This window comes from Myxocyprinus asiaticus, chromosome 48, assembly GCF_019703515.2.
Source record: "Myxocyprinus asiaticus isolate MX2 ecotype Aquarium Trade chromosome 48, UBuf_Myxa_2, whole genome shotgun sequence".
In the NCBI taxonomy this organism is placed as follows: domain Eukaryota; kingdom Metazoa; phylum Chordata; class Actinopteri; order Cypriniformes; family Catostomidae; genus Myxocyprinus; species Myxocyprinus asiaticus.
In genome coordinates, this window is record NC_059391.1 from 16,065,762 (window position 1) to 16,086,013 (window position 20,252).

The following is a 20,252-nucleotide window of genomic DNA, read 5'->3' on the forward strand; positions in this document are numbered from 1 at the left end:
TTTTTAATTTGATGTGTGTGATTACAAATGGTGATTACAGCTGTCGGAAGGTCAACAGAATCTTCCATATAGTAGGTGGCGGTATTCATTCACTGTATTTTCAGACCACAACCATCTGCAGTGTAGAGAAAGGTGCCCATTAGAGCAACATGATTATCTCAGTAGATGCAATGTTCATTTGAACCACACAATTCAAAATGCATTTTGTTCCTTAAGACTGTCTTAATATATATTATAGTGGCAAGACCCATTTCATACTGTGATTTAAACCAGTGAATTTGAATAACTGAGATGTAAAAATGTCAACACTTGTACTGGACAATGGTGCCTTCTTTGCTAAAATCGGGTACAGCCATGAGAAAGTCAGGTGAGATGTACTGGTTATGGCAACTACTACTTTTATTATTCTGACCGTATTGATTGATGATGTTTCTGGTGGTTGTATTGAGCGCAATACAGAGTTATTTCTATTTTTTATTTAGTGTTATTCCAAATTATCAGTTTTGATAATCAGAGCTAATCAGTTGGATGAAATCAAAGACCTGTCTGGGCTCTTCTACATCCTCCCCTTTCGAAAGGTATTGTGCGATATTAGTTGTAAACTTAAGAGACATGGCCTTTTATTTAAAAGTGAAGTGTGTATTTTTGATGTTAAAATACTTCTTCATATCCAAGCTTAATATGTAGGGACAACTATAAGCAAGCCATTCATATTTGAATCCCCCTAAAAGTGCAAACACAGTTGCTCTGTGGTGCTATCAAAACATTGCTCTGTTTGTTTGAGTATCCTGACACCGATACATTCATTGGCTCAACCTTTGATGTGAGTTTGGATCTCCTTTGGCATCTGTTTGTGTTACCAATGGCAGGTGGGGGAGTGTTCGGGAAACCTGTTTGAAAACAGTCACTATTTTTGCAGTTCCATTTGATGACGCTAATAGTGCATATTTGACACACTTCACCTTTAAAGGATAATTCTGGATTCAATACAAGTTAAACTCAATCGACAGCATGTGTGGCTTAAAATGTGGCACAAATATTAATTTCGACTCATCCCTCCTTTTCTTTAAAAAAAGCAAAAATCAAGGTTACAGTGAGGCACTTACAATGGATGTGAAGAGGGACAATATTTGGACAGTTTAAAGGCAGAAATGTGACGATTATGATCTTATAAAAGCACATATTAATTCTTCTGTTAAAGCTTGTGTATTATTTGATTTGTGAAGTTTTGTAAATCGCCATTTTTGTGGCGGATGACCGTTCTACGCGGATGAGCTTCAAGTTATTTGTCACTGAAGTTACGTAATCATTGCAATGAAATTGTGAAATTGATTATAACTTTACACAGAAAAGGTTAGTAAGTGATTTTGTCACACTAAAAGCATGTTAACATGCTTATTTTTTACATCTTGTTGCTATACTTTTGAAATGGTGAGTATTTTAACTTTTATGAATTGGCCCCATTCAATTCCATTGTAAGTGCCTCACTGTAAACCAGATTTTTTTTCTTTTCGTTTTGAAACTAATTTTTGTGGTAATCATCATTATGCCACAAATGCGGTGGATTGAGCTTAACTTGTATTGAACCCGGGATATTCCTTTACCTTCATTAGGAATTTCTCACCTCAGCTCTTCTGCATTATTTTAGGGATATCTTGTAAATTGGGATGTGCAGCACGAAGTCTGGGATCACCTGTTTGGAAAGGAAATGTTTAAGGTACTTGAATGTTTGCAAGCATGTAAGATCGGCTATATTTTTTTTCTGGTTGATAGTACTAAGCATGGCATTAAGTCTGTTAAAAAAAAAAAAAAAAAACTAATGAAAACACCAGGTTCGGTATGTAAAGATTTATCTGATCTGCACATCATATCAAATCTGTGCTGTCTTCAATGCTTATGTTCAAAGGTGAACTTGTAGATACCAACATTGTTATAACAGAACTGTATTTTAACTACATATCAATTCAAGAGTCCATGAATGAGTTTCTATTTGAGGAATATCAGTTCCAGGTAGCCCTCAGAATTAACGGTGAGTCCACTGTTCAGCTTCAGTGAAATTAGTATTATTTATTAGGATAAAGGATTATTGGTCGCATTGCATGTTTATAACTCGATGAGTATGAAATGTCTAATTTCAGCTGGATCTTTGAGTGCACATCGATACTTCCATGAGAACAACTCGGAGCTGTGTTGCATTGTGGTGGTCAGTGGCTTGTCCGTCACATACATTGTCCCGTATTGCAGGGGAAGGAAAATGAAGCAGGGCATTTGGAGCAGGGCATTTGGAGGTGAGCTAATATAAATTTGAATTCATAGTCATGCACTAAAGATCATTTTATTGATCTCAGCATAGCTTCTCAAATTCCTAGAATACATGTAGGGGGAAAGCTGCTCACCAACCATTTGAAGGAGACCATTTCATACAGGTAGGAATGTTTACAGTTTCAGTCAACAGTTCTTCAGAGCTTTCTGCAGAGTTGTACTGGGTGATACCTGGGTGATAAGTTTTTGCAAACAGCCTCCTTGAGCATGTTATTTTTTTCATTCTTTGTCTTAAAGACAGCTACATGTAATGGAAGAGACCCACGTGATCAATCAGGTCAAGGAAGATGTGTGTTACGTGTCACAAGATTTCTACAAGGACATGGATATTACACAGTAAGTTCAGACTGTCCATGAACTTGATGAGTTTCATTATGCTAAATCCTGATGTTGTTCTTTGGATGTGATTTAATTGAAAAGCCTATATAATCAAAGTGAATTGTAGATAAATTTGGTGGTCTGACAGATTGAAAGGAGAAGATAATACTTTAATGAGGGACTACTTACTGCCAGACTTCAGCGCCATCAAAAAGGGATTTTGTAAGGTACACTGAAAAAGCATTTCAGTGTATTTTCTCCCCTTTTCTCCCTAATTTGGCATGCCCAATTCCCAATGCACTCTAGGTCCTCGTGGTGGCGTAGTGACTCGCCTCAATCCGGGTGGCAGAGGATGAAACTCAGTTGCCTCCGCATCTGAGACTGTCAATCCACGCATCTTATCACTTGGCTTGTTGAGCACGTTACTGCGGAGACATAGCGCATGTGGAGGCTTCACGCTATTCTCCACGACATTCTCGCATAACTCACCACGTGCCCCACCGAGAGCGAGAACCACATTATAGCGACCACGAGGAGGTTAACCCAATGTGACTCTACCCACCCTAGCAACCGGGCCAATTGGTTGCTTGGGAAGCCTGACTGGAGTCACTCAGTACGCCCGAACTTGCGACTCTGAGTATGGTAGTCAGCGTCTTTACTTGCTGAGCTACCCAGGCCCCTCACTTTCACCATTTTAAGCTCTTGAGTCTTTTTGATTCTCAAAGTTATGCTATGGTGCAAAAGCATGTGTCTCTACTCTTTGAATAGCTCTACTAGCAATTTCATTTTATATTTTTTGTTTTAGCCACGAGAAGAGATTCACAGGCAAATATAAGACGGGGGATTAGATTTTGTGTCTGACCGAGGTTTGCTGTCCCAGAGATGCTCTTTCACGCCTCTGACATTGGCATTCAGGAGATGGGCATACCAGAGGCTATAGTCAACTCCATTAACAACATGCTAGAGGGAAGGAGGGGTCATCTACATTCATTACATAAGATGTATTTGTGGTTTAAAATTGTATTGCATTGAAAAAATTACTATACATCTATTCTTTATGTCCAGAGGTGCAGCCCCACTTCTACAAGAACATTGTTCTTACTGGTGGCAACTCCTTGTTCCCGGGATTCAGAGATCGTGTTTACAAAGTCTGTGCGCTTGCTCCTGTAGAATATCAAGTTTCTGTTGTGCTGCCAGTAAAGTAATTTTTGAAAATTTTGAAAGAATGATTGAAAGTCTTGTCTAGTTGATTTATTGCTGACTTAATATTTCTCTTTTGTTCTCAGTCCCATTTGCTACCTGTGGGGAGGAAAGCTACTGGCAGAAAACCCTGACTTTGAAGAGATGGTGGTCACTTGAGAAGATTACGAGGAAAATGGACATTGTGTGCCAGGAGAACTTTGATAGTTAATCTGCTAATAAATGCTGTCATTGCTACAGAAAATGGAATAAACATGCTACCTGTAGGACTATTTGTCCTCACATCACTTACAATCCTGTCAACAACTGAATGAGCCTTCTTAAGACTTGGTGTTTAGCAAGTAGTTGAGCTTTGAACGAATCTGTTTGAATGTGATAACTGTGTCCTTTTTATTTTAAAACTTTTGTCTTTTGTTGTATATATTGTACGTTATACAAATAATGTAAAACTGGAGGAGTAAATGTGAAGTTAAGTGAAACAACAACGATTATAAGAAATGGCCACAAAAAACGTCTTGAACGATGTGCTTTTGATTCTTTAATTGCTTGATAGCTCATGTTTAAGGTATCTTTTTAATCATTGGCCTAAATACGTTTCACATTATGTGATGCTGAAATCATCTCGCACGCAGGTTTAAAACAACGGGAAAACTGCTACAGAGACTCAGGTTGACACGTTTTAAAACGACTGACAGAGGTGTTTTAGTTAACGGATTAAGTTAAGTGTATTTTTTATTTTATTTTATTTTTTTTACAATTTTGATAATTTAATAGGCTGATGTGATTGACAAGTGTGTAGGTAAGATTGTCATGTAAGGTAAAGCAGATTCTGTGGAAGTTCTCACAGAAAATATATAAAATCTATTTTGTAAAACTATTTGACAATCTTAGATATCGCGTCGTCACTGGGATTTCGAGGAGGCCTGTGGATTTTAATTGTAATTGACGGTAAGCTGTGATCAATATCACAAATATGTTTACTCTAGGTAAGTCCCTCTGTCACGCAGCTAGTTTTTATTTATCTGGTCGATGATAAATCCTTTATCTGTTACAGGTGGGGATTTGTAATTGAAGTTTATCACTGCTTTAATAGGTCAGGCTTCCACTAAATATTCATTATACAGCAGGACTGTGGCCTTATCATGGAGAAAACAGAACAAGAATGCCAAACACGCTGATAACGTTACAGACCTCAAAACTTTTGACTTAAAGACAGACAAGGAAAAGAAATAATTAAGTGGATCGGACGATTATACAAGAGACGGTGTGTTTGCACTTAACAGCTATAGTTTGGGTACTAAAGTCAGCCAAATCGGACAAAACCTCCCTTTGGGAACATTCTGGGACGTCCTCGTTTTTTTTTTTTTTTTTTATTATGCAAAAAGTATAGTATAGTACATGTATGGAATCAGATGGTAATACCACGGCAAAATGATCATATTTAAATACCATTGTATTAATGCTACTCCAAGGTCAAAGTATCACCATGGTACTTGTTAATAAATAAATAAATGGTACCACGTCCAAAGAACCATGGTATTACCTTGGTACTTTTTTATTTGTGATGTAAAATGGGATAGTTCACCCAAAAATGAAAATTCTCTCATCATATACTCAACCTCATGCCATCCCATATGTGTATGATTTCCTTTCTTCTGCAGAACACAAATTATAATTTTTAGAAGACTATCTCAGCTCTGTAGGTCCATACAATGCAAGTGAATGGTGGCCAGAACTTTGAATCTCCAAAAAAGACAAAGTCAGCACAAAAGTAATTGATACGACTCCTGTGGTTTAGTCCATGTCTTCTGAAGCTATATGATAAGTGTGGGTGAGAAACAGATCAATATTTACAGTTGAAGTCAGAAGTTTACATACATTAAAACTCATTTTTTAACCACTCCACAGATTTAATATTAGCAAACTATAGTTTTGGCAAGTCGTTTAGGACATCTACTTTGTGCATGACACGAGTAATTTTTCCAACAATTGTTTACAGACAGATTGTTTCACTTTTAATTGACTATATCACAATTCCAGTGGGTCAGAAGTTTATATACACTAAGTTAACTGTGCCTTTAAGCAGTTTGGAAGATTTCAGAAAATTATGTCATGCCTTTAGACAATTAGCCAATTAGCTTCTGATAGGAGGTGTACTGAATTGGAGGTGTACCTGTGGATGTATTTTAAGGCCTACCTTCAAACTCAGTGCCTCTTTGCTTGACATCATTGGAAAATCTAAAGAAATCAGCCAAGACCTCAGAAAAAAAAAAATATTGTGGATCTCCACAAGTCTGGTTCATCCTTGGGGGCAATTTCCAAAGGCTTGAAGGCACCATATCCATCTATACAAACAATAGTACGCAAGTATAAACACCATGGGACCACACCGCCATCATACCGCTCAGGAAGGAGATGTATTCTGTCTCCTAGAGATTAATGTAGTTTGGTGCGAAAAGTGCAAATCAATCCCAGAACAACAGCAAAGGACCTTGTGAAGATGCTGGAGGAAACAAGTTGACAAGTATCTATATCCACAGTAAAACGAGTCCTATATCGACAGAACCTGAAAGACTGCTCAGCAAGGAAGAAGCCACTGCTCTAAAACCGCCATAAAAAAAAGCCAGACTACAGTTTGCAAGTGCACATGTGGACAAAGATCTTACATTTTGGAGAAATGTCCTCTGGTCTGATGAAACAAAAATTTAACTGTTTGGCCATAATGACCATCGTTATGTTTGGAGGAAGAAGGGTGAGGCTTGCAAGCCGAAGATCACTATCCCAACCGTGAAGCATGTGGGTGGCAACATCATGTTGTGGGGGTGCTTTGCTGCAAGAGGGACTGGTGCACTTCACTAAATAGATAGCATCATGAGGAAGGAAAATTATGTGGATATATTGAAGCAACATTTCAAGACATCAGCCAGGAAGTTAAAGCTTGGTCGCAAATGGGTCTTCCAAATGGACAACGACCCCAAGCATGCCTCCAAAGTTGTGGCAAAATGGCTTAAGGATAACAAAGTCATGGTATTGGAGTGGCCATCACAAAGGCCTGACCTCAGTCTGGTAGAAAACTTGTGGGCAGAACTGAAAAACCCTGTGTGAGCAAGAGGCCTTCAAACCTGACTCAGTTACACCAGTTCTGTCTGGAGGAATGGGCCAAATTCCAGCAATTGTTTATGAGAAGCTTGTGGAAGACTACCCAAAACTTGTGATCCATGTTAAATGATTTAAAGGCAATGCTACCAAATACTAACAAAGTGTATGTAAACTTCTGACACACTGGGAATGTGATGAAAGAAATAAAAGCTGAAATAAATCATTCTCTACTATTATTCTGACATTTCACATTCTTAAACTACAGTAGTGATCCTAACTGACCTAAAACAGGGAATATTTTCTACGATTAAATGTCAGGAATTGTGAAAAAGTGCATTTAAATGTATTTGGCTAAGGTGTATGTAAAATTCTGACTTCAACTGTAAGTGCTTTTTTTCACTTCCCCATTCTTCTTTTGTTTTTTGGCAATTCACATTATTTGTGCATATTGCCACCTACTGGTCAGGGCTGGTCAAAGGTTGAAATTTACAGTAAAAAAAAAAAAAGGACTTAAAAATGTATTTGTTTCTCAAGCACACCTATCATATCTCTTCAGAAGATATGAATTTAAACACTGGCGTTGTATGGAGTACTTTTATTCTGCCTTTATGTGATTTTTGGAGATTCAAGGTTCTGGTCACCATTCACTTGTATGGTCTTACAGAGCTGAAATATTTTCCAAAAATTTTTTCATTTGTGTTCTACAGAAGAAAGAAAGTCATAAACATCTTGGATGGCATTAGGGTGAGTAAATGGGGAAATGAAAATTCTCTCATCAGTGAACTATTCCTTTAAGTTCAGATAGCTTGGACTGAATTATTTTGAAATTAAATTATACAAATATTATATTACAAGGGACATACTGTAGCTGTGAAGCATTTTTATGCTCTTATTTTGCTCCTGTAATTTTTATTTTGTTGCATTAGAAACTCCAATCATTGACAAACTGGCCAAGAAACGATCTGCAGGTACATTTGATGACGATGACCTAAGTGTGGGTGTGGGGTGAGTACCAAGACATTTATACTTGGCCATAGTTATTAAGCCCTTTCTCTAAAGAAAAAAATTAAAATCACAAACGTACAAACTTACTGTGCTTTATCCCAGGAATGAAGTTCAGTCAATGCTGGAAAGATTCGGTGGTATGTTTTGTTTACTGTGCATTGATATCTCAGTGATGTCACTTTGATAATATTGCCTTGTGTTCCTGTATTAAGGTCTTGAAATATTTGCTAAATTAAAACAGACTGTCATTAAATACTGTTTTATGCTCAAAAACACATGATTGAATGGCCATTTAGCGGACATCAGCAAGGCCATGCAGACCAAAAGGAAGCGCTTGGAGTCTCTTACTAAAAAACTCTTTAAAAGGCAGCACTCAGAAACTAGAGCAGATGTGGAAAACCCAGCAGAATTAGAGGTAAATGAGCAGCAGAAAATGGCACATCTTTCTTTATTTACTTCCACTCTGATGTTCAGAAACAACAATATTTGATTGCCTTTTTGCAGGCAGAAGCTGACACAAGAGTACTCCCAGCAGGTGTTCTCTGTACTTCAGCAATGGGAAACTGATGCTCAGAAATCTGAAGAACAGGAGGAGAAACTGAATGTAAGTGCTGGACATTAGATGAGAGACTACAGAATGAACAATGGGCTTCAGTGAGTTACGTCGCTCAGCTACAGATCTACTCTTCGAAATGTAGCCAAGAAGTTTAAAATTTGTAACATGATTTTTGGGCACATGACACTTTGGGTAAAATATAATGCAGTGTTCTCACATAAAATATAATGCAACCTTTTTGGGATGTCTAGCAGCCATTTAGAGTTGTTTGACGTAAATGTCTCACACAATGTTCCTTTGAACTTATCATTCCTTTTCTTACAGAATTTGTTTCGCCAGCAGCAGAAGCTGCTCCAGCAGGCAAGGGTTGTGCAAATCCAAAAAATTAAAACCATCAAAGACCTGTATGAGCAGTTTGTCAAGGTTAGAGATGCCATCATCGCTTTAAGTACTTGAACTTAAAGCAAGACCAACTTTTTTATTTATATATTTTTATTTGACCGAGTGAGATCAATTTCTGTGCAGGACATGGAAGAGATGGAAAAAGGCCATGAAGCTTTCCTGCAGGGCACCCAGATGGAGCTTAAAAAATAAATGGCCCTGCTGCAGAAGAAGATAATGATGGACACAGTGAGTGCATCTACAAAGGAGATTTAACACCACCACATTTAGGTTTCTTCTGGATGTCTGCTTTAAATAGCCTTTTAATATAACATTTGGTGTATTCTTCATTGCCTTGCAAAGTTTTTTTTAAATGAAAAAGGTATTGTGATCCTTTTTTAAATTTGAAAGAGTGTTGTGAGCCTATTAAAAATTAAGATTTTTCTTGGTTTAGTCATTGGGTCTCACTCATGAAACACAAGCAACAATTTACACAAGAATTTTTTTATGAATGATTTACACAGAAATTGTTATTATTTTATATGTACAGCAGCAACAGGAGATGGCTACTGTTCGAAAGTCCCTTCATTCCATGCTCTTCTAAAAATGTCTTTCCATTCTAATGTTACCATTACATGTTCAGATATTGTGAATGATTTAAGCTGTTCAAAATGTAAGTATATATGACTAAGTTAGTGGCCTCTGTATTTAGTTTCTTTTGAATCAATTTGTTCATTTGAATCAGTAATTGTCCGCCTGTTGTATTCAATTAAATGGTTATCTAATTAGATCAAATTAATGCTTCTGTTTTGTTTTTCATTCTAATGAAGAGTCCAGTGTCAACCTGATGCTCCAATCTTAGAAAGTCCCTATTCCCAGGGGCCTGGGTAGCTCAGCGAGTATTGACGCTGACTACCACCCCTGGAGTCGTGAGTTCGAATCCTGGGTGTGCTGAGTGACTCCAGCCAGGTCTCCTAAGCAAACAAATTGACCCGGTTGCTAGGGAGGGTAGAGTCACATGGGGTAACCTCCTCATGGTCACGATTAGTGGTTCTTGCTCTCTATGGGGTGCGTGGTAAGTTGTGCGTGGATCGTGGAGAGTAGCATGAGCCTCCACATGCGGAGTCTCCGCAGTGTCATGCACAACAACGAGCCACGTGATAAGATGCGCGGATTGACAGTCTCAGAAGCGGAGGCAATTGAGACTTGTCCTCCACCACCCGGATTGAGGTGAGTAACCGCGCCACTACGAGGACCTACTAAGTAGTGGATATTGGGCATGCCAAATTAGGAGAAATGGGGATCAAAAAGAAAAATAAGAAAAAAAGAAAGTCCTTATTCCCATGGTAGTGCAGTTTAACCCTAAGAAGGGCAAGAACATGAATATTATTTTATTTCTATTTGTAAAGTCATTACCCAAACAATACATTTTCATGTTTTTATTCAAGATATGGCTTTTGTTTTCAAATTGATAGCTTTTAGAAATTATGAAAATAACATTGAAACGATAGAAACATTTGCTTCAGGGTCAGATGATTTCTCAAAAAATGCTCCCTTGTTACTTTAGGAAAACGATCGCAAATTGATGCCAGAGTTTTAATACAAAGTCACATAACCTCAGTATTTGCAGGGAGTTTCACAAAAATTTGACCAAAGCTTTGTGAGAATAGTAATTTAATGGTCAATGTGCAAAAGACTGAATTGATTTACCTTTTTTATTTGTGACATTTTTTTTTTAATATATTTAAATAGATTTTAAGATATATATTTTTGACATGTAAAAACAGAAGACAATTTCCTCAAATGAAAGTGAAGCAAGATGTTTAGGGTCCTTTAAATATAAAGCTAACCGGCCATGATATGCCGGAAGTGACATAACCGGAAAAACGGAAAGCTCGATGGCGGTGTTTGCCATGGTGACTTCAATCATCGCTGTTGCGGTATCTAAGCGAAAAAATTGCGTTTCACGTTGTTATGTTGTATCAAGATGGTAAGTAAAAGAAGTGCATTTTGATGCTATTATAAAACTGCGCTCTGGCGAAGTTTGGTATCAAACTATGTCCTTAAAAACGATCTTAATGTAATGTGGCTTGCTAACTGGTTACCAATTTCTGTTGTTAAACGTTCAATCCAACGGTTATACACTTCAGTAATGTTATTATTGTATAAACGCTCTAATGATAACGATTGTATTTCAACAAATATGATGAAAACAGTTTCACTACCCAGGAACTCCCCCCCCCCCCATCTAACTATTTATGGGTTTATAAAGGCTTTTATGTATCTGTTATGCTTACGTTTCTCTTTATATAGATTCATCAGCACACCAGCTGTCAACTGTAGCCAAAGGAGGACTCCAGTAAGCCATAATCAGAAGTAATGTTTCACGTACAGGAGAACTCAGAGCCGAGCAGTCCTCTGTACCGTCCCTGGATGGAGCCAGACAATCCTGACTCTCTCAACAATGCCTGTTTGTTGAATGACAGCGATTTCCTTTTGGAAGACCCCGGGCTTTCTCATGAATTGTCCTCCACTATCATCCCAGAGACCCCTAGGTATCATTTCTGGTATAAAAATGTATTGATGAGATGTTTGTTATAAGCAGGAGCTTGTGTTTTTGTTATGTAATGGATTTAATCTCTGTACATTGTTAACTTCTTGACATTAATGACAGCAATGACAAGTATCTAGCTTTCCTTTACAGCCCAATGACTCAAAGAAGAAAACGGCATTCCCAAAAAGATGATGACAGAAGTGTGGTAAGAGAAAAGGGTTGCATTCAGAATGGCATACTACTGTACTACTCTTGCTATTACTGCAGTTTGCATTATGTGTACTGTCAGGGTTCCCACGGGTCATGGAATTTCTGGAATATCATGGAAATTTAAAGTCTATTCCAGACATGGAAAGTCAGGGGATTTTATATTTTTTTGGTCCAAGTCATGGAATATCACATTTTATCCCCTTCCCGCTCGTCAACTGGCAATCACTTCAGTTAATAAATGCAGTCACCTGTACCTGCTAACTAAGGCAAACATGCCAGGAAAATGTAAATTTCAAGAGCTTTGGCTACAAAATGATCACTTCAAAGACTGGGTGTTAAAAGTAGACAACAGAAAAGCTAAATGTAAGCTAAAGTTTGTAAAACTACTGTTGAGCTATCAAATATGGGAGAGGGAGCACTTCGCAGCCACGCAAACAGTAAGAAGCATGCTACCCACATGAGGCCGACAGGAGCATCATCTTCGGCCCAAGTGCCCATCACTGCAAATTAACTGAATGTTTAAGGAATAGTTCACCCCAAAATGAAAATTCTCCATTCTCACATCCCAGATGTGTATGACTTTTTTTCTTCTGCAGAACACAAATTAAGATTTTTAGAAGAATATCTCAGCTCTATAGGTCCATACAATGCAAGTGAATGGTGGCCAGACTTTTGAAGCTCCAAAAAGCACACAAAGGCAGCATGAAAGTAATCTATAGGACTCCAGTGGTTTAATCCATGTCTTCAAAAGCAATCTAATCAGTTTTGGGTGAGAACAGACCAAAATATAACTCTTTTTCACTCTAAATCTTGACATCAGCAGTCTCCTTGATAATCATGATTTCAAGCTCGATTACACTTCCTAACGCGATTTAGGGCTCTGCATATGCATCAGACACTAGGAAGTGTAATCAAGCTTGAAATCATGATCATGCCTAGAGACTGCAATGACAAGTTGTACAGTGAAAAATTTTGGTCTGTTTTCACCCAAAACCGATTATATTGCTTCATAAGACATTGATTAAACCACTGGAGTCATCTGTATTACTTTTATACTGCCTTAATACGCTTTTTGGAGCTTCAAATTTTGGTCACCATTCACTTGCTTTGAATGGACCTACAGAGCTGAGATATTCTTCTAAAAATCTTCATTTGTGTTCTGCAGAAGACAAAGTCATACACATCTGGGATGGCATGAGGGTGAGCAAATGATGAGAGAATTTTCATTTTTGGGTGAATTATTCCTTTGATGGCACTCACTGACTAAAACATGCAACTTACTGAGATCATGTGACAACAGTGTAACATACTGCAGTTTGAAATGTTTATCATTGCATAATACTGCAATAGTGTTTCACATACTATTTAAAAAAAAAAAAAAAAAAAATGAAAGGCAGTATATAGCGTATGCTGCAAATTAAGCAGTTTGCTAATATTCCATTCCAGACATAACCAAGCTCTGAAATTGTTTTCATAATTGTTGTTATGCTTAGTGCCACATGAAAACAAAGTCTCGCCATGTTGTCCTTATCTGTAGGCTACATCCTTGCATTCGGATGGTAGAAAATTAGAAAGACGAGAAAACATTCCAGGATACCTCAGTACGACTCCAAGCTCCCAAAGAACAATTAAGCGGCGTAAACTGGAGGACTCAAATGCAGGCGCGAGTGTCCACGGGAACTTTGACATTACACCAGAAGCAAATGGATTTGTAGCTGCCTCATCTCTGTTACCATCTCATTTTACATGGCTGGAGTCTCCATGCCCAGCAAGGTCCTCTGTTTCCCATCCTCCTGCATCTTCCAAACCCTCTTCTTCTGCTGGGTCTTCTACATGTGCACTGGATCCAATTAGTGATCAGACATATTTAAATGAGTTGTTAGGGATGGGTTGCACCTCTAAGCAGAAGACGAAAAGCACCACCAATGGAAGGGAACAGAGATCTAAAAAGACTATCTATAGCAAGAAACGATCTAGAGCCTCTAAAAGTACATCAGCAGAGCCCAAGACAGACTCTCCATTACTGCTTGATGCCGGTATGTATTACTCACCATAAAGAGAGAGATTGATTGTCAAATGTAAGTGAATTTGGACCTTAAACTTTCTTCACTCGAGCTTGTAATTGATTGGTGGTTACATTTTCATAGATGCCACTGTACTGTTCTTCAGTCAACTCAGTTTTGACATATGTGTAGTTACTGTGTTTGGTCATTTGTTGTGACATAATAACGGTTGTGCATTTCTCCAGTCCCTTTTTGCAGTTTATTTTCATCCACAGGTTTAAAGGTCAGGATTTTGCTACTATATTTTAACTCTGAATCTTTGTTTATTTGGTGATCACACCAACAGCAGAGAGAATACGAGGACCAGTAAATACATCCACATGTCAGATACCAGAAGATGTTATCATCATAGAGGATGACGCTAATGAGGTTGCAGTCGATAGTATGGTCCGTTCAGCTCAGATGGCTGAGGATGAGGCATATGCCAGAAGCCTTCAGGTAGGACTCGTTCTCCTACCTGATTCCTCTTAATAATTCAGTTTCCTTAACTGTTCCATTAATTATTATTTTAGTGCTTTTGAGGAGTAAATATTTGGAAATATGAAATGTAATTCTTATTGGATTTCCTACACACAGCAGTGTGTTACAAAATTATGATCATTTCATTTTAACAACAGATTCTTGCAAATGGTGTGTTTACACAGACATTTTAATAAAGATTTAATAAAAAAATAAAAAAAACATTAGCTCAAGTGTGTAACTTTTTCAGTGTTAAAATACGTTCTCCTATCCAAGCTTAATATGCAGAGACAACTGTAAGTAAGCCATTCATAGGTAAACATTTTTTCGAAAACTGTAAACACTGTCTGTGAGGTGTGAGTTGGGGGCGGGACTGTTTGTTCGATCAACTGATGGGGGTACATACTTTCAATTAGATGGGGGGTATATTCAGCTGTTTTGAAAACATTGTTTATTTTTGCAATTCAGCTTGGTGATGCTAGTGGTGCAGAAATTACACACTTCAGCTTTAATTCATTTTTTATACCACTAATTACAACAAAACTCAGTGTATCTTTAACTATAAATTGTCATTAAGGCTAAATAACTGTTCAGTAATTACTCTGCATTCTTGGTTCATTTCAAGTCGGACATGACGAAATTAATGATTACTGATAAAGTAATTTGTTCGGTAAGAAGTATGTTTTACGGTATTGATTCAAAGGAACCAACTTATGGTCATTCGTTCTGGAAAATGACGATGCTAGTTACCCTGTAGGTTTCACCCTGTATATTAAAAAATGGTATGAGGTTTGAACTTTTAATTGTTGATTTCAAATATGCTGATTCAAAAGCGATGTTGCTCCTAAATACATTTTATTACTGGTGCCTTTTAAGGCAAGCATCTGTATTATTGCTCATTCAGAGGGTTAGAGATTTGAACAATCCCCCAACCTTAAGTATTATACTTGAGGGGCCTGGATAGCTCAGGGAGTATTGATGCTGACTACCACCCCTGGAGGCGCGAGTTTGAATCCAGGGCGTGCTGAGTGACTCCAGCCAGGTCTCCTAAGCAACCAAATTGGCCCGGTTGCTAGGGAGGGTAAAGTCACATGGGGTAACCTCCTTGTGGTCACTATAATGTGGTTCTCGCTGTCGGTGGGGTGCGTGGTGAGTAGTGTGAAGCCTCCACATGCGCTATGTCTCCGTGGTAACGCGCTCAACAAGCCACGTGATAAGATGCGCGGATTGACGGTCTCAGATGCGGAGGCAACTGAGATTCGTCCTCTGCCACCCGGGTTGAGGCGAGTCACTACGCCACCACGAGGACTTAGAGCACATTGGGCATTCCAAATTGGGGAGAAAACGGGAGAAAAAAGATGTTTGTGCAACGTGATACCTTAAATGATATGGCTTGTTGAGTAGCGGTGGGCTATTATTTTTCTAAATGATCAAGTGTACCATTTTCTCATGGCAGACATATCCCATAGACTTAAATTTTTAACAGGGACCCAAGCCAGATTTCGGGACCAGATATGAAAACAAGAACCTTGATGACAAAGAACCTTTATAGACATTCTTCTGCTTTAGATCATGTTGATTGGAATAGGCTAATACTGTACTTTTAATTCAATTGAGTCACCTTTTGTGTATGAAGGAACAATTTGATATAGAAGAGCGACTGGAACAAGAGCAGCGGAGGCTACATTCCAGATCACCAAGCAGAAATGACCACAACCAAATGGTCAGTTGCATTGAGAGAATTGAAGCATAATACTGTGATCATAATTTTCATGGGATTTCAGGAAGTGATTGTTTCATGCATTTCCTGCAGGTTGATCCTTACGTTGGCTTGGGATGGATCTCTCCATGGGCCTCAATGATCAGCTCTGCATCATCACATGGAGCCTTAGAGTTTTCAGAGCTCCAGCAGGCCATGTTTGGAGAGCAACCCCGTAAGTCAACTCTAATTGTCACGTGTGATCCAAATGTATCAACTTGGTTAGAAAAAAATATTTTGATTCTGCTCTGATTATGTAATTTGCAGGGTTCCCATCCTTTTTGACCAATTAATTTCCAATAACTTTTACTGAATAACTTTTCCAGTTATTTGTGATATCTGGTAACCAATTTTTTAAAAATCATTTTGATTCAGACGGATTCGCTAATGAATCATTCAGACCGTTTTGTGAACCATTTTGACTCAAAACTGTAACTACAAAGAACTGACTCAAAATTCGGACATCACTATGGCTTGCAAGTTCTACTCAACACAAGTTCTAACCAAGAGCAATATTAAGTTGATAATTTTTTTAGAGCACATCGTATCTAGAAAAATTGATAAATTAAAGAAATGTCTTTTATTACTGACTTTTCCAGGCCTGAAAAAAAGTCCCTGATATTTCAAGATTTTATACTGACAATTAATTTCGATTAAAAGAAAACAAAATGTTAATTGTCGAATATTAAAATGCAGCAGTGATCTTTTAAAGGTCAGTGCATGTTATTACCCCTGATTTTAATTATTTCATTGGACAGGAAGACAACAGGGAGGCCGTCAGACTGGCAGAACTCGTAATTCCCGACGCCGACAACCTTCTCACTTGCATATGGACGTGTTTGATGACTTGCAGGGAAATAATTATGAGGTTTGAACTTTGAATGCAAGTTAATCACATGCTGGTCTTCCTCAACATCTGTTTTCTTAATTTTCCTTTGCTTTTTCAGGCTCTTTTAGCATTTGAGGAGCAACAAGGTGCTGTAGCCAAAAACACTCTGAGCAAGGCAGAGATCGAAAGGCTGCCCACAAAGGTGTATGATCCTTCACACAGTGCAGGAAAGACAGAGTAAGTCACTCTGATGCACAGAACAGGATGCCAGGATTGCCATTCTATAATGTTTTCATTTTCAAACAGCGATCAGCTGCATTTCTTTCAAAGGGGCCATGACATGAGGAATTTTTCCTTATCTTTTCACATATAGGAGTTCATTGTACAATCAAAACATAAGTTTCAGAACTCAAAACATTTTTTTTTCACTGCAAAAAGAGCATTTGTTGAAACCAAGCTGCCAAAACGACTCTCTACTTCCTCCACATTGTGATGTCACATTGTGGTATATATATTTGCATTTGACTGCCTCCACAACAACACATCAGCGCCTACTTTACCTTATCACTTCTGTAGCCCCGCCCAGTAGCGGTGAGCAGTGAGATGACAAGGAGAGAGCCAAAAGCAGAGAGCCAATCATAACAGTGGGTGTTACTGTCAAGTCTTAAAGGAGAAGCAACACCAAAACAGAGTGTTTCTGACAGAGGGTCAGAATGAGGGTGGAAAATTAGCATGTTTTACAAATACATGACTGTTTTTTTTTGTGTGAAAACACTTTACTAATATAATAAGAGAACCTCAAGGAACATATTTAAAAAAAATAAATAAATAAAAAAGGCATGTCATGACCCCTTTAAAGTGTTGCTTATAGAAGGGAAGTTTTTATGGCCTTTTTGTCTCTTCACAGCTGCCAGATCTGTTTCAGTGAGTACAAAGCGGGCGAGCGGCTCCGCATGCTCCCATGTCTCCATGACTACCATGTGAAGTGCATTGACCGCTGGTTAAAGGTGTGGATCATTTTGAAAACTCAATTCCAAAATGAATTTTACAGTCACAGTATTTTGCCAAATGTAAAATCCCACCATCCTGTCTTGTGTTCTGCTCACAGGAGAATGCCACTTGCCCCATATGCAGAGCAGATATATCAATATGTGGAGGTTTTTCTTAAGAACGCACGAGTTCAGGACTCGGTGTCTACCTCAGAGCTGGTCTTGTGATCACCTGTCTGACTTTTAATGTTACTGTGAAGTTTTACTTTGAGTGTTATTAAACACTTTTTAAATGTATACCATTGTTTAATGTTTGAGCCAATATAAGTCGCTGCCATGCAACTACGGTTTATTATTTAGAAAGATCCTCCTAAAACATATCAGACACAGCAATATTGTATCACACCAGTGGCAACAAACCTGCTAAAGGGATAGTTTAGCTAAAAAATTAACATTTTGTCATTTACTCACCCTCGTGTTTTTTTCAAACCATTAGGACCTTCTTTGACATCATGAGAGTGAGTAAATGACAGAATTGTCATTTTTTGGGTTAACATAACTCTTAAAGTAAAACTAAATATTTTTTTTTTCTGATTTTCAAATAAATTCAATTTCTATACATATGCTTGTCTATTTTCTTATATAAAAAATAATAATATATATTTAATATATATATTTAATGTTAGCATTTAAATAGACTCTGATTTTCCCATGTACTACATTAGATTTTACATGCATGAAGTTATTGCACAGAAAAGTAAAGATATCTTTAGTGTGTTCACAGCTTCTTTACCGCCACTATTGCCCTGTTGTTAATGGAAATTACAGGCAAAGCATTGCCAAGTGATTTTATTCAGCAGTCACTTGTCTGTGTCGTAATATCGCTTCTTCAAAGCTCTGTACTTTCGTAGGTAATACAGCGCTTCCAGCTCTTTCACCACAAATTCTCCTCGGCTGATGAGTTCTTTGATCTTCTCTGGGTCTCGCACATCCTTATTCTTTGCAAAAGCGACCCTCAGTCTGTCTCTGAAATAGTCCGCGCCTTTTGGGTACTCGCGTCCAAGAAAAAGCAACTTGAAAGAAAGAAAGAAAGGATTATGATTATCTACTGCCTAGAGTCATAGATGTGTGCAGCGTGGAATTTTAATATGGCATACTTTAAAGTTTTTTCCCTTAATATCATAAATGAAAATTGTGACTTAAAAGTATAATAACAGTATAGACTGTGACTAACATACTGCCTAACATCCACGGAAAAAAGAAAGTCATACGGGTCTGGAACAACATGAGAGTGAGTAAATGATAACAGAATGTACCCCATAATGACAACGGTTGTTTCGTCATTTAGAAGCCTCTATGGATTATTTCTCTCTCCAAACCAATAGAATTTATAAGCAGAAGGGGGCAGTGTACTCACAGTTTTATATAGTCGCACTACCTCTCCTCGGAGTGTGTTGGTCATTTTCCCGCGATTGTTTTGCGTTCTGAAACAACAACTTCCGTACAAGACACTTCAGCTGACCTGTTACAACTGAAACAGCGAAGACAGACACTTTAAGAGCCAAGATTAGTGATTATGAGAAGATTCAAATTGTAACACGTAAATATAATATAAGCATGTATTCATTTTAATATACTTGTTATCGTGTCATATTGCCCTTTGGACGGAATGTAAACAATCAGGCAAGCAACTTCTGACGTCATCAAAAAGCATGAAGTCAAAATAAAAGTCCTCCATTTTTTCTTTTTCTTTTTTTTTAGGGTTCAAAATATGATTATTATTGCTATAATTAAAGACAGGCACTGTACAAGATGCAGAGCTGTTCAGGTTGTCCAAAAACCCTGTAGAGAATTAGCATTTTCGAGCCAGAGGTTCCCTAGGTATTTTCTGTTTAGTTTTTTTATGATGGCAGTTCTGGATTTATGAGTGAAATATGGTCTGTAGTAAACACTACTTTAAGATGCTTCGCTGTTTTGTTTAACAACATAATTTACACACAGTCATACCCCTAACGTGAATGTTGGTAACAAGTTGCTAGATAAGAACTACAACTGTTTCTCGTTTCGTTAGGCACGTTCACTCGCATGCTTGTGGTATTTGTAGTCCGTATCCAGTAACGTACTTTTTTTTTTTTTTTTAACAGGGCGGCTTAAAAATTCACGTTTGAGGTATGAATGTGTAGTTTCTGTTGTAGAACAAAACGTCCAATTATCTTCAAATAATATGTAACGTGGACAGTATTTTACTCATAAATTTATAACCAATAGGAAATTCCCAGGGTCAAGTCAAATGTATTTGTATAGCGCTTTTCACAACAGGCCTTGTTTCAAAGCAGCTGTACATGAAATTATAACAGAAAATGAATGAATATAATGCCAATATTAGTTATGTTTAGAACTACTAGTTGTTAAAATTCATAAACTAAGTGTTGTGGGTCAGATTAAACAAAATTATTTTGTATGAACTATAAGTTTTAGTGTTGAAGTCCTTGAAGTCATCCCGAATTA

At 37.8% G+C, this 20,252-nt stretch overlaps 2 protein-coding genes and 2 pseudogenes across 4 annotated transcripts; 3 read left to right on the forward strand and 1 right to left on the reverse strand.

The window, feature by feature from the left end:
* The first annotated feature begins 299 nt into the window (after window positions 1-299).
* On the forward strand, window positions 300-4,051 carry LOC127437344 (actin-related protein 6-like; annotated as a pseudogene).
* A 762-nt stretch (window positions 4,052-4,813) lies between these two features.
* Window positions 4,814-9,485, forward strand: LOC127437345 (synaptonemal complex protein 3-like; annotated as a pseudogene).
* A 1,269-nt stretch (window positions 9,486-10,754) lies between these two features.
* LOC127437183 (E3 ubiquitin-protein ligase RLIM-like) lies at window positions 10,755-18,365 on the forward strand. Of its 3 annotated transcripts, XM_051691945.1 has the most exons (11): window positions 10,755-10,871; window positions 11,195-11,436; window positions 11,586-11,640; window positions 13,183-13,681; window positions 13,995-14,146; window positions 15,804-15,890; window positions 15,981-16,101; window positions 16,685-16,794; window positions 16,874-16,992; window positions 17,663-17,762; window positions 17,864-18,365. In XM_051691945.1, the coding sequence occupies exons 2-11, from the start codon at window positions 11,261-11,263 to the stop codon at window positions 17,921-17,923; spliced, it is 1,479 nt and encodes a 492-aa protein (XP_051547905.1). In that variant the 5' UTR covers window positions 10,755-10,871; window positions 11,195-11,260; the 3' UTR covers window positions 17,924-18,365. The 3 variants fall into 3 exon arrangements, 2 of the variants coding, with proteins under 2 accessions (XP_051547905.1, XP_051547906.1); XR_007896546.1 differs by lacking the exon at window positions 17,864-18,365 and having other exon boundaries at window positions 16,689-16,794; window positions 17,663-17,692; XM_051691946.1 differs by lacking the exons at window positions 11,195-11,436; window positions 11,586-11,640 and having other exon boundaries at window positions 10,771-10,871.
* A 137-nt stretch (window positions 18,366-18,502) lies between these two features.
* Window positions 18,503-19,449, reverse strand: lyrm5b (LYR motif containing 5b). Its single transcript, XM_051691948.1, has 3 exons — window positions 19,382-19,449; window positions 19,162-19,275; window positions 18,503-18,817 (listed from the first exon to the last, which is right to left on the reverse strand). Exons 2-3 carry the CDS (start codon window positions 19,204-19,206, stop codon window positions 18,605-18,607), a joined length of 258 nt encoding a protein of 85 aa, XP_051547908.1. The 5' UTR covers window positions 19,207-19,275; window positions 19,382-19,449; the 3' UTR covers window positions 18,503-18,604.
* Between the last annotated feature and the right edge of the window lie 803 nt (window positions 19,450-20,252).